At 44.0% G+C, this 13,836-nt stretch overlaps 1 protein-coding gene across 7 annotated transcripts in view; it reads right to left on the bottom strand.

The window, feature by feature from the left end:
* ARHGAP22 (Rho GTPase activating protein 22) overlaps positions 1-13,836 on the bottom strand; it is a 132,121-nt gene that overhangs the window by 1,903 nt on the left and 116,382 nt on the right. For all 7 annotated transcript variants that reach the window (XM_039553654.1, XM_039553655.1, XM_039553656.1 and 4 more), the window contains 4 exons: positions 11,876-12,008; positions 7,273-7,346; positions 6,176-6,297; positions 3,041-3,944 (listed from right to left, as the gene is read on the bottom strand). In XM_039553654.1, the coding sequence (XP_039409588.1) occupies positions 3,041-3,944; positions 6,176-6,297; positions 7,273-7,346; positions 11,876-12,008 (1,233 nt within the window). The remainder of the gene's footprint in view (positions 1-3,040; positions 3,945-6,175; positions 6,298-7,272; positions 7,347-11,875; positions 12,009-13,836) is intronic.

The raw sequence follows: 13,836 nt of genomic DNA, 5'->3' as shown, positions 1-13,836 counted from the left end.
CAGTGCAATGCCTCACCTTAAACTTTTCCTTTCTATTCTTTACGTACAGCTAAAGATGGCAGTTTGATTATTGTCACAATTTTCACAATGAATCAAAGTTCCAGGTCCACTGATCTGCCCCAAGTCCAGCAAAAAAGCAGCCCCCACGCATGAAGGCAGACCTTTATCTCCAGCCAGCTGGCTTCTGGAATACAACACTTCTGAAGCTGGGATGCTTCCCTACCCACACGTAACAGCTCTGAGCTGCCAATTGCATTTTTCTACCACTATGTTTAGGGGTCAGCTACAGCAGCCTGGGCCGAATGACAGGGCCACAGTACTTACAGCATTTCTACATTCCTAACAGTCCTCTCTAAATACTTACACTTTCTTAAGAGTCCCAGATGGTAAACATGAATTACTGAAACTCAACAGAGAATATCTGATAATTATATTAACCTTGAGGGAGAAATGCTCTGGAACAGAGTGGTTACAGAAAGGCCATAAAACTTGCCTCCCTCTGACTAAGAGAGAGAAAATGGGCAGTTGATGATGAGAAATAACAGCTTTTCCATCAGCAAGTGTGCCTTACCTCTGCCCCAGGCAGGTACTTACTCTGCTTTCCCTTCACTTATGTATGTGCCAACAAAAAGCTCATATTCTTTCATTAAAACAGGTCCTGCTAGATACACACAGTTCTGCAAACCACACAAGCACATGTACAATTTTGGGGGACTAAATTATCTTCAATAAAATAAAGCTGGTGAGGCAGCCTAAATATTTCCTGCTAAGCAGCCTCCCTTCTTTGCTAGTTTGCTCCTGTCTTTCCATAGTAGCAGACTTCAGTGCAGTCTCAAAAGGAATGTACTTTTGCACACATAAATTGTTGCAGATATAGTAAAAACATGGCAAAATTTTTGAGAGCTGAAAAACTCAGCTTGAAATTCTTAGACATGACAGCACAGTCCTTCAGGCTGTAATCCTGAACAGCTGGACTCATCCTGTTTAATACAAAAAAGCAGTGATTGCATCGTGCCTGGTTTTATGAAAATCTTTAGCTCATTAGGCATTTCCCTCTCAGCTACATTACCCTGTGAGACCTGGCCAATTCAGAGTCCTCCCCTTGAGCCACAGTGCTCTCTGCCCCATCCAGCTGCAGGGGAAAGGCAGGTGTTGGAGCTGAAGCAGCTCAACAGCTGGAATGAAGAACAGGTCTTCCTGGATGCCCCTGATGTCAGCAGCTTAAGACCCCATTGGAACAATTTTACTGATAAGAGATGGAAAACCATCTCTTCCCCCAGGCAGCGGGCAAGAATTTGCAGCTACACATTTCAATGTTCTGCAGCCTGGTATTTCTGTTTATTACTCTGTATCCCTGCAACAAGGCTTGCCAGGGCAGCTCTGCACAATTAAATGCAAGGCACATACCCTCACCTCCCTCCCATTGTGCATCAGTGAGGCATCTAAAAAACACCCATGTAAGCCATGAACTTCCACCCTCAGTCACAGACCCTTCCCAGTACTCCATGCTAGCAACTGCTGGTGTTCTCATAAGCTCTTACACCTGGAACACAACAAGGTGGGGCTTTTCTCCCACTCTGGGATGTTAGGTGGGAACTGAAACTGCTGCACAGCCTCATTCTCCTTGCAGCTCCACACAGCAAGGCAGTACAGTGCAAGAGGCAGAAACGCTGCACGGGCTTGCAAGCCACCACCAAAGGAAATCATAAAATAAAGCAGAAAGATAGCAAGTGGAATTCCTACCTTAACAACTGGCCCATGGGAAGAGATTACAGTTCAGATACACTTTTGAGAAACTACCCTAACAAGAAAAAAGTGCCAAAAAATACAGCCTAAAGCTGTGCTACACAATCCCAACAGTCATACATGCTTTTGGTACCATGTTTGGGAGACTGACAGCATTTCCATACCTCAATGTCCAATCTGAGTTTTAGTAACTGAAGGAGTATAACAGCAACACCTTAACACAAAAAAAACCCCAAACCCCAAGAACTCAACTCTGTAAGAAATGTGACTACAGCCCTTCTTCAGTGCAGAGTACTGGTGCTGCAGAGCAGCATGTATTGTAACATGGTGTGCAATTTTGCACATGGCTGTATATTAAAATATATATAGTTCTTTTAAGCATCAATATTTCATGTGCCTGTTTCCCTAAATACTTTCCTGAAAGTCATTCTATAAAGCACATACACTCATAAAACCTAATATACTAACACACACAAATTAATAAATATGACTCTCTCATTAATACTTTCCACTTCCTACATCCCCAGCCCTTACACACAGCTCTCCTGAAAACTGAAAGGAATTTTTCTGAGCTCAGGTGGAAAGTACAGCACCAGCAGCTGTGCAAAGAGACACCAGTTGGCAAATGACACAGTTCATGCTGCTCCCCCAAGCCAGGCTGCCCCATCAGCCAAGGACCACTCTGCATCAAAAACCAAAGTGAGGTTTCTGTAAGTTCAACACAAAAGGGCTCCTGACAACGTTGTAGCTGAGATGCAGTCCCAATACCACCACCTCAAAAAAACCTGTGGAAAATAGTGAAGAGCAGTTTCCTCAAGAATGCTGCTGTTGGGAAAAGCAACAAGAAGCCCTCAGTTTCAGACTGGTTCAGTACAAGTATCAGCACCTGCACAGATCAACAAAGTTCCTTTTTGAGGCCTGACCATCATGGGTCCCAATTTCTCCCTACAAGATGTTTGCTATGTTGTTTCTCTGAGGATATTAAGAGCAGACTTTGGCATTACCTGTGCAGTTCTCATTTACAGTGAAAACACCGAATATGAAGTATTGTATTTCCCGTTGTCAATAGAAATCCCCCTTCTTTGGTGTTTTTTTTTTTTCTTTATGTTCTCTTAAATCAGAGGAAGGAAAGCTGGATTCAGAGAGTAGCAAGGAAAAAGTAGAACCAAATCTGCTGTTACCCAACCCCAAACTTTAGGGCTAAGAACCTGACACCCTTGGTAGCCCACACCCATGTTCAGACAGGGAGAACGTTGACAGATAACTTCCTTGTGCCCCCTGCAGATGACATTACCTTTTGATACTAGTCTCATACTCAGTCCTCTGTTTGCTCAGTTCTGTCTTTAGCTCCACCACCAAGCTCTGTAAGGCCCTGGAGCATTGGACAGAGTCTCGGGAAGCTGCAGCTGGGTCACTCTGTTCGCTGCTGCTGCTGCTGCAGGCTTCAAACCTGTCCATGCTGTTCTCCAGATCTGCTGTCTTGACCTCACTCTGAGACAGTGAGCCCTGAGTTACCCACTCAGTTTTTAGGGAGCTTAAAGCAGAAGAGTCACTAGCCCGGCAGGCTGGGCAGCTGCTCACTGAGTCCATCACGGAGATCTCACAGGATGATGTAGACCAGGTGGTGCTGGCCATGCTGTGCGTGCTGAGGGACAGGCTGGATGAAGGGACGTTGTCGTAAGTGGAGAGTCTCTGGGAGGAACACGAGTCTTTCACTCGTTCCCCAGAGGCTGTCCGGCGATGGCCTCGGAGGGAGTACAGGCCGTTCATCAACCAGTTCCCGCTGGAGGAGAGGTTGGGGATATCTAAGGATGAGCTGCCCAGCTTTGGACTCACAGACCGTGCTCCCTGCTGGCGGAAGGAGTATTTCCATGGAGGCAGCGTCTGCACTCTTTTACTGGGGCTTGTGGCAGGCTGGGCCGATTTGCCACTGTGCTCTGGAGGAGTGATTTTCACTGTAGGTCCCGGAGTAGCCTCTAGTGCCACAGCATTGCCAGAAGGCAAATCAGCAGGGCTGGCAGCGCTGTTCTGTGACCTGCTGTCCTCCCCGTCCTCCTCTGAGATCCACTCGACAGTGCTGCGCTGGCGCACAGGTCTGATTTCCAGCTGGCTCCCTGGCACCTCCGCCTGAGGAACAGCAAAGATCCGCCCCTGCTCACTTATCAGTACTGTCATCAGGTGCTGAACTAGCGAGGTGCCTGTGGGTGGAAAACAAAGGCAAGCAGTTGAGGAGACATGGAAGACCTCTGCAACTCACCCCACCTGCTTCCATGACTAGGCTGCACCCAGTTTCATGGTCTAAACAGGGCCAGAGCTACTGCTTATTGTAAAAACACAAATGTCAGCTCAGGCCTTCTGCTGCTGCTCTCAGTGTATAGAGAAACTTGCAGGAAGTATGACACCTGCATTATACACACACTGGCAGACGGTGTACAGCAAGTGCAGAAGGTACTCACAATTATTTAAATTCACAGAAACGTGCTGCTGTTGTTTTCCAGGAGTGGAGCAGACCATTATGAAATAATAGAGAACGCCACTTACTAAACCTAATACAAAGTGCTTCCTACAAAAGAGGAAAGCCTTTAAAAGGGTGAATAAGCAATTCTATTTTGAAGTATTGCCTGAAATAGAGAATAAGGCCAACATACTCAGGGGTTCAAGGCAAGAGCCTGGTTTTATTGACGAGTTTTTGGCCTAATAGCAAGATGTACAGAGCTTACCTACCACTATTTTATGTTTGTGAATGCAGGAAGAAAACTAAATGTCTTGGAGATATGGGCATTCCTAACAATTTAGCTGTCAAACTTCAGGTATTTCTATTTGAAATTCATTATTTAAATTTGAAGGCAGACATAATCAGAGTGGTTTTTGTTAAGATCTCATTATCAGTTTAGTTAGGAGATTGAAATTACCCTGAAGCTAAAAAAAAATTTAGTCTTTCCACTTCTCTGTTATTTTTATCTAACCAACATTCTATTCTCAACTAAAACAAAAAATTGCCAATCCTGTTATGAGTATAATGATTAAGTCTCAAAACCCAGCCTCCGTATCCCATTTTTTTTACAGTTCAGATCTGTGGCAATACAGAATTCCAGGTCAGATCACTGTAGTGTTTTTATACGATGATTAGGAGAGACCCCAGCACCTGCACGTGTGCACCTGCACACAGTACAGGCACCTCTGCCATCAGATGAGCTGCAGAATGAAATGCCTGAGGTGATCTGAACTCAAACTTGTCCCCTGTGCCAGCTGAGCAGAGGGCACGCTGCTGGCCAAGGCTGTGAGAGCCGTACCAGCACTGGCCCGGTGGCCACTAGGGGAAGTCCCAGCATTGCACACAGGCTGACTTCAGTTGTCCCCATATCCAACACTGAATAACCAGCACTGCTCCCGCACTCCCTTCTCGTCCCCGATTTTCGTACCTTCTGCACCTCTAGGGCAAGGTATCAAATCTACCCTTAATAATATGGCCCACATCGCTGTGACAGGCTTTGAATCCCTGAACTATTATAATATGTTAAGTCATGTTCTGAAGTTTTCCTGTTGCCTTACAGTGAGCTGCCATCACATCTGCACATCACCTGTGAAAGAGCTAAAGGCACTGCTGCTGCTAAGGCACGACAATACTGGCCTTCTGTGAAGGATTTGCATCACACAAAATACCATGTCAGCTGTCCCCTACAGCTAGGAAGCAAAACCAGAGCCAAGTTCAAGCATCCTGGGCACAGCATCTCCATCTGTGCCTAATTAATTCATCAATTCTTTTTGCAGGCTTGCCAAAATCCCACAAAACTTTATGCAAAGACCTTGCTAAAACTTGCACCACAGTAGTTATGTTTCAGTGCGACCTGGGAGAGGAGCTGTATCCCAGCCCTAGTGTCAGCCTGCTTGATTCATATGGAGGTAGACAATTTTATAGCTTCAGACTTTTTACATCCTAAATTAACAGTGATTTCCAACTCATTTTTCGAATTCTGTGAAGTTTTGATCCATACAGTCTGCTTAGAAGACAGCATTTCTAGTTATAGCCACAATGGCACAGCCAAAACTACAGTGCTCTCCTCATGGCCCAGATGTTCTCTGCAGGGAGCTGTATAACCACTGAAATGCACCAATACAAAATGATTGCAGTTTGGTACTTAAGCACAGGCCTTCTGGAAAACAGCTGAGCTTTCATTTCAGCAGTAGGTTCAAAAAGAGTTTCAGGGGCACAGAGGCATCTCCACATGGTAGAGAGGAGAGGCACTCCCAGTCCAGTGGTGAATGGGATAGGATGCCAACTGGAATACCCCTCACAGGCCCTGATGAAAGGGGTGGCTTGACTTGTTCTGACTGTGCAGGCAACTGATACAGCTACCAAGGAATGTATGGCTTTCACTTCCAGTGCCAAAACACAGCTGCTGTGCTATCCCACCAGAGCAGCACCTACCTTCCATCATGGTCACCGGATCCTCCATTTTGGGCCGCAGTATGTTTGGTCCAAATACTGTAGCCAGGTTCTGGACACTCATCTTGTTAATGCTGGAGTGAGCCTGAACTTCATCAAGGAACCTTGAAAAGTCCCCACAGAAAAATCAAAGGAGGAGGGAATTCATGAGTAAGTCACTTCTCAGAACATAAACATTCAGTTTTGTCCTGTTTTCATACAACCCTGACACCTGAAATGATTCTAGGAACTACTGTAGCTTAGAGACTCAATATAACCCCAGATCCCTCCTAGTGTATGAACCAGAGAAGACAGGATGTTTTCTGCCAGAAGTACCCACCTAGGAGGGACCCAGCCTTCTACTGGGTCTGAAAGGACAGATTCTTGCATTTTTACAGGAATTCTCCAATTACATGGATTGACTTTGGCTAATTTTCACTTGCAGATGTAAGAGAAGTAATAATTCATTTTACTCATCTCCTTGTCCAAGAACTAGCAGCCTGTGAAAAGAGCTTTGTGGCTTGGCTTGAATCTAACAAAATACAGATCACAGAATCATAGACTGGTTTGAGTTGGAAGCAGCCTTTAAAAATCATCTCCTTCCACCCCTCACATAAAGAGGCAGCCCAAAAACTGGGAAAATCAGCAAAGATTAAAGGAGACAAAGCTGTGGAGTCCCTGGTAATCCAAGAGAAAGCCACTACTAATCCCACTTCCAAACCAGAGCAAATGCCAGACTGGCTATTCTGAATGCATCTGCTACTCAGCTTGTGTCATAAATCTTCCAAGTGTTCAGTGTCTGGAATGAGTGTCTATCTTTAGTGGTCTGTAGGTGCTTCTCAAATAAACAATATACTGCGTTAGTATCACTCGTGCCTGCTGCCAAGGCTGCAGGTGGCAGCAATTTGCTCGGCTGATCCTCTTGGATAAACCAAGAGCTTCCTTCAGGCAGGCTGCATTCACTTCCACGTGTTTTAAAGGAGCTGTAACTTACAATTAAGTGGTTTTTGAATATTCATACTTTCAGAGTTTATTATTTGCATATAAGACAGCCTCAAAAAACCTAGAGACTTTTCCAAGTGTTAATTAATTTCACTTACTTGCATATGTATTTGAGGAGGTTGTAGTTGGCTTGGGGCAAATTCTTCACCTGTTTAACCAGTTCCTGGGTACCCTGAGGGACAGGAAAAACAAGAAGCAGAGCTATTAATGTAAATGCTGCAAAGCAGACGTGAGTTTCCTTCAGGACTACAAAGTCCTCTTTCCACAGCCAAATGCTGAACAATAGATAGTAACACAAAGAGGCTTTGCTTCAGAAGAGGTGTCATCCAGCGTGTTGTGCCTTACCAAAAACCCAATGTCCAGAACTCAGTTCAGTTCTCAGTGGAAATCCTCCTGTAAACTTTAATGGTTGATATAGAAGCCTTCAGTTAGTGAGGCCTGCCAGCCTTCAAAGCCTGCCCACTGGCACTGGTATCAGTGTACCAGCAGATGTGCCTTTGCTTACTTGAGACTTGGAGGCATTGAGTACAGTATAAATACACTGCAGTAATGCTCAGTTGAGCAGAGGGAAGATTTTCTTTAAAAAGCTACATGAGTCCAAATCAACTGCCTCCTTTTTAATGATGTACTTCATTTGCAGTCATTCTCACCTGGGACATACTTCTTCATGAAATTTCTGTCTTTACATTAAATGTAAGATGAGACATCAGCTGAAGGAATGACTTAAACCCCCGAAGCTACTTAAATCATCTAATGAAAACCTCTGACTCAGGAGGCTATTGTCCTGCCACAGTCCCAAGTATCATTTGCTTGTTCCTGTCAATGCTGCTGTTGCCCTGGAAATTTGGTTATTTTTGGAAGACAACTCAACCTCTTGTGGAAAAACAGATACTGAAGCACATTTAAGGAAAGAGTGATAGCTGCTCACTACTGATGGAGAAATTCCAGAAGCAACTGGTTCCAAAAAAGTGCAGTTGAACATTCATTTCAAACTCTCCTTGAATTTTTAAGGACTGTTAGGAAGGGAGTTCTGTTGGCCAGACTCTTGCAATGTATTCCTGATTTCTCCGGTCCAGACAAGTCAGAAAGATCCAGAGAGCAGTGCCTATTCCTGCCTTCCTCCTTATTACCTTAAATATATAGCTACTTTTTTTATTCTGTACATCCCAGCACAAAAAAAAAAAAAAAAAAAAAAAAAAAAAAGTTCTCTAATAAAAACCTGAAACTTAAACCAAAATTCTTAAAAGCAGTAACCCCTTTATAATTCCTTAGCTTAAACACTATGCTGGTTTAATGGTGACAGCAATGGAGACACCAATAAAAGGCCAGTCTCTTCTGAAAAATCTCAATCCTCTTCTTTAAACTTTTAAAACTTTTTCAATCAAGGATGGCTGCTACTGATGTGAAGGTTAAGGTCAGTTGTTCAGGTCAACCAGCTTTCAAGTGACAAGTTTGAACCAGAAAGAGGTGAGCTAACAGACCTAATTCCCTCTTGAATTTTTCTCTGTAACCCAATTTATTTCAAACAGGGAAATCAGGATGGTATTTGGGACTGTATTTCAAGTGCTCTGAATTAAAATGCCATTGACTCCATTGGATGTAAGAGGAAGCTTTGGAGCAGAAACGCAGGCAGCTGTGAACAGCAGGAAACATGATGTAAAGGTAAAAGAAAAAAAGGTTCTAAAAATTTATAATCCATGCTTTGTCACAAGGAATCTCAGGCATGGTATTACACAGAATATCTTTATATTCATCGAAGTACAAACACCTGACAGGTAAAAAAAAGCGCTCTCTCCTACTGCAGCATTTATCAGCTCTGCCATAGATTCATCCTCACCAAGGCCTGACCAATGGAAGGCAGAGGCCTAGCCTAGGAATACCAGAGTGACAGCATAGAGGAAAACATGAGCTTGAAACCTCTGTAGTAACAAACAGCACTGAGCAGTGCCAGTGGCTGCAGCCCAGAAAGCCATAGAAGAACTGTACTGTTATTTATTGTGGGATTTTGCAGAAATAACTCTTACCTCCTTGAAAACGTTGCTTTCCAATGAATGATCCCAAACCCAAGGACTTTGCAATGTGTGTAACAGATCAGCACCAATTCAGAGCTTCTAGTTTGGCTGGAAAACTAGCAACACTTTAGATGTTCATAAAAAATTCATATGCCTCTTTAAAAACACCTGAAGCCTTGTGTTCAATCTACTGAACTGCTCTGTGCATCTCTGGAGTACAGGCAGCAGTGAAGGCTAAAATACTACCATGTCAAGGCAGCTCAGACTCAAATGAGTTTTTAGACATTTGAAGATCTCTCTTGGTCTAAAGTTATTTTTAATTTTCAACCCTCCTCCCCATCAGTTGGGATCAGAATCAAATATTTTTTAATGCTGCAGTCCTGCTGAAATACCTGGAGACCTCAGCACCACCCAAGGTCTCTGTTATGTCCCTGTTTGCATTCAAACACCAGAGATGAGCTGGGTGCAGAATGAAGATGAAAAGCAGTTAGTATAAAAACTTAGGGCAGTACTGGAGCTAGGCCAGGTTAGCAAACCCCACAATAATTCCTATCCATGGTCACAGTGTAGCAGCATGAGGTACCAACAATTTTATCCAAAATGCTATTTTGCCTTAAGCAATTCTGGTTTTTTGGGTGTGGGGTGAGGGTGGCTGTACAAAACTAAAGAAAACGATATTAAGAGTCCAAAAGTCTCATTAAAAACTTTCAAGTGAAAAATGAAAAGAAAATAGTGCTTCAAATTAAACCAGTACAATTACATTTTGTTTCAAAATACTTTTACAAAACAAAATGTTTGATTTTTAAATTCCCTGCTTACCATTACGTGTTAAAAATCATGGTTTCAATGAAACCACGTTTCTGAGCAGGGGGATTTTCCATGTGGGAGGCGAGTCAGGCCCCACAGGCTAGGTATGACTTTGTGCTGCATTCTGCTCCACGTGCTCCTGTGCACGTACAGCCTCTCCGCCCCTGGTGTGTGCACTCCACCTTCCTTTCTGAAAAGGTAAACAGCCCACGTTGAGGTTCCAGATTTCCCTGACAAAACCAAAATTGCTTATGTTTATAACAGCACCTTAATAAAACAACTCTGTGCTATGAGCAGTGCTGTATTTTGTAAGTGTTCATTTTGGCTACCTAGTGCTCCCCATTGCCTTTCTAATCTAAAGAGAATTCTGCTCTACAAGTCATTTGAGTCTGACCTTGCTCACACAGATGTTGCTTCCTAAACTGCTGCAGCCCGTGCAGACAAAATCAGGCAAACAAGGTAGTTAATAAGCTGAGCAGTGATGTACAATTATGTTTGCCCGATTTGGCAGTGTCTCTACTCTTGTGCAATGGTGCTTAATGGATCCAAAACTTCCCAGTCTGCACATCTTATGACCAAAATCAAACCAGCTCCACTGCCTTAGAAATGCTGCTGTTTCTTGTGAAATATCCGCTGTGGGGTCTGTAACACGGCACCCTGCAGAGATGCCTGAGTTCACTGAGGTTGAGGCAGAAAATGAGCAAGTTTTGGAGGTAGCAGACACCTACTAAAATATAACAGAAGTGCATTGGCTGTGTCCAGAATGCAAGGGCATATCCATGTGTGGTAACATGCTGTGTCATGCACAGAAATCTGCTTTCTCGCAGTTGACTGAGAGTTACATCATTTGAGTGTAGAGAGTACTAAACTTGCCTTTTAACTATAAAGAACTTATATTGCCACATCTGCTACATTTGATGCATGCAAACAAGCATCTTCCTGTGGGCATCATCAAGGACAATCTCCACAGAGCCTTCTGCCACTTGAACTGAAAGTGAACCCCAGACTCACAGTGAGGAAAAGTTTTTAAAAATCCCACCAAAGACGAGACCACACACAGAAAAGGGACAGAACTGTGGACCACAACTTACAAGCCCTCAGGCCTTTGCTTCTTTAGCAAAGAAAAGACACAAGAAACAGCCCTTGCAGCGTCTTTAAAGTTCTATTCTAGAAGGGGCACCCGCATCAGGCCAGACCTAACACACCTTTGCACTCTGCAAAGGGCTAAGGGAGCGCCACAAGAAGAACCATATGGATGAAACAGATGAGTCAATCATCTTGTAAATAATCCTGTTCCATGACTGCCACAGACTTGGTAGTTTTTGTCAGCCCTTTCCCTTGCCTGGAAACCAAAGAGAAGAACATCGTAAGAAGGTTCTGGCAAAGTATTCATAGCATTATTCCCCCCCCATTCTGGATAATATCGTAGCCTGTCTTCTCGTACTGCCTCTTCTCTAAGAAATACAAAGACCATTGCACTGACCAATATCTCATCCACCAAAATCTTTGGGAAGGAGAATATACTGTTCTGATACATAAAACAAAAAACACAGCAAAGGGGAGTGACTCCATACAGCTTGTTAGTGAGTGAACAGCAAGGCTGGGAAAGGAACCCAGATTTCCTCCTACCTTGCATCTCTTGCCAATTATGCTACACAACAGCTTTGCTTAGAAGAAAGAAGCACCAGGCTACAAGACTGACTTTTTTTAAGCAGCAGCCTGTGATAACAGCACCCAATTCACAGCTTCAGGAAAATTCAGGGAAAAGTTCCCGGGGACTTCACTGATTTAAATCAAGTTTGAAGAGTGATGAGGATAAAACCTGTACTACATTGAGTCTTGGGAACATCCTCTGAGGAGGCAGATTAGAAGGATCACTGACCTCTCCCTCATCTTTTGAGAGTAGCTGTCCACAAGAAAGAAAGTCTTCATATTTGGCAAAGGGGATGACAGGCTCTGGCAGCTCTCGAAGGTAAAGCTTCAGGAGGGACGCCACAGTGTGAACATCTGTGTTGCTGCAACAGAGAAGAGGGAAGGAAATTTAGAAACTCACACTACCTCAGAGCTTGATGCCTTTCATTGGGGGTGCATCAAGGTCCCTCCTAGGGGCAGGGACAAAGCAGGCACATGGAAGGAAGCTCTTCTGCCAGTCATTTGTACTAGGCAGGAGTGTCTGCCTGGGAACAAGGGAAATCTCCATTTTGTCAAGATAGAAACGCACCTCAGGCAACACAGGCAGTGGAAGGGATATGCCCATGATACTGCTTAAGGTAGGGTGACACTGTGGTTTCTCTGCCAGTGGGGACCAGGAATGTGAGGAATAGTCCACGCAAGTGCACAGTGATCACACAGCATTGACAAGTGAGCTCTGTATCTTGATTCTGTGAAACATAACCTCTGAGCCTCTCACTGATCCTTCCTGATACTCTCCCCAGCCAGCACACACATACAGCTGATGGGCCAGCTCCCAAACGTCCTGGTCAATCATTCAGAAAAAATGGAGGAAGCTGTACTTCCTCCAGGTCCTGTATTGCCCTTTGGTACGGCTGCCTGGCTTGTGGTATCTGGAATTTCCTAGCCCATCTGTTATGCTACTATATCAGCTTTTACTTTCTCTCCCAATCCAGGAACTTCTTTTTCCTCTTCTTTCTCCTTTGCTTTAAAGTTGGGGTTGAAGTGTCAGATCTCAGGATGAAGATGCACCTGCTCTTCCATTTCCAGCTATCCAAGTTTCTGGTGTATGGTGATACCTCTCCTTCATTCCAGGTTTCCTGTTGTACAGGATTGTTATTCATTGCAGATGACCTCCTCAAAGGTTTTGACTGTTGGAAGTCTAAACAGATTCTGTCACCAGCTCCTCCCTACCCACCATTGCCCTGACAGTCTTTAAAGAATTCTGAGAAAAACATATCAGTGAACATTGGGCAAGAGAGCTGCAAAACATCTCTTCCCTCCAAAAGCTGAATCCTTCTGCTTAGTATGTTTCTTTTTTAGAACACAGGGCTAAAACAAAACTGGAAAAATTACACCAGGAAACTGTCAGCAGATACCACTTACTACTAATCCTGCTAATGCTATTGCTATTAAATAGCTCCAGCATAGTTGACAATACCACAGCTTCACACAGTGGTTTTCTTCAGTTGATTATAATATTTCACAAATGAGATCGGTACCCTTATACTTTTTTTGCCTTTAGTATAGAGTTTCAGGTGTGGATGGTGGATCTGACTATCACTGAGAAGCAGAGCCCAGAACAGACCTTCAGGGCCGCTGGCTGCAGTAACCGTTTCGTTTACGATGCCATGTGAAATCCAGCCAGACTTTCCGTGGCATGAAAGTTCAACAGGAGCAAGCTGCTATAGGTGCTTCCAAAACAGCAACACCTGGCCTTTCATAAGAACGTTGGAAAAGAAAGCCTTTAAAAATAAATATTTTAATTATCAGTCATCACAAATGTCTGATCCACCATGGGGCAAGCAGGCAGTAAGCACCTGGATATCGCTGTAGTTACAAAAGACACCTAAAAGCACTGATTGCAGCTGAGTAATAAGGAAGGCTATTCCTTTCACTGCACCTGATCTGGAAAGAAGCATTTGGATTTCACACTTCTGCTCCTAGGAATCCCAGGCCATACATCGATAAATTATAGTTACACAAAGAAAGAGTTATGGTTGCTAGGAGGAGAAGCATTTCACTTAGCCAGAGTGGAACTGCCTCCCCGCCTTGCTGCTGCCTGTGACTGCAAATACACAGGATAGACTGCATGTGTACATGTGGACATGGTGGGAATAGCAAAAGGCAGGAACTGGGAGACCCTTAACTTTCCAGTACTCAGGTACTCCG

This window comes from Corvus cornix, chromosome 6 (genome assembly GCF_000738735.6).
Source record: "Corvus cornix cornix isolate S_Up_H32 chromosome 6, ASM73873v5, whole genome shotgun sequence".
Lineage (NCBI taxonomy): Eukaryota > Metazoa > Chordata > Aves > Passeriformes > Corvidae > Corvus > Corvus cornix.
Note: the sequence above shows the minus strand (reverse complement) of the source record. Positions and strands in the feature narration are given on the sequence as shown.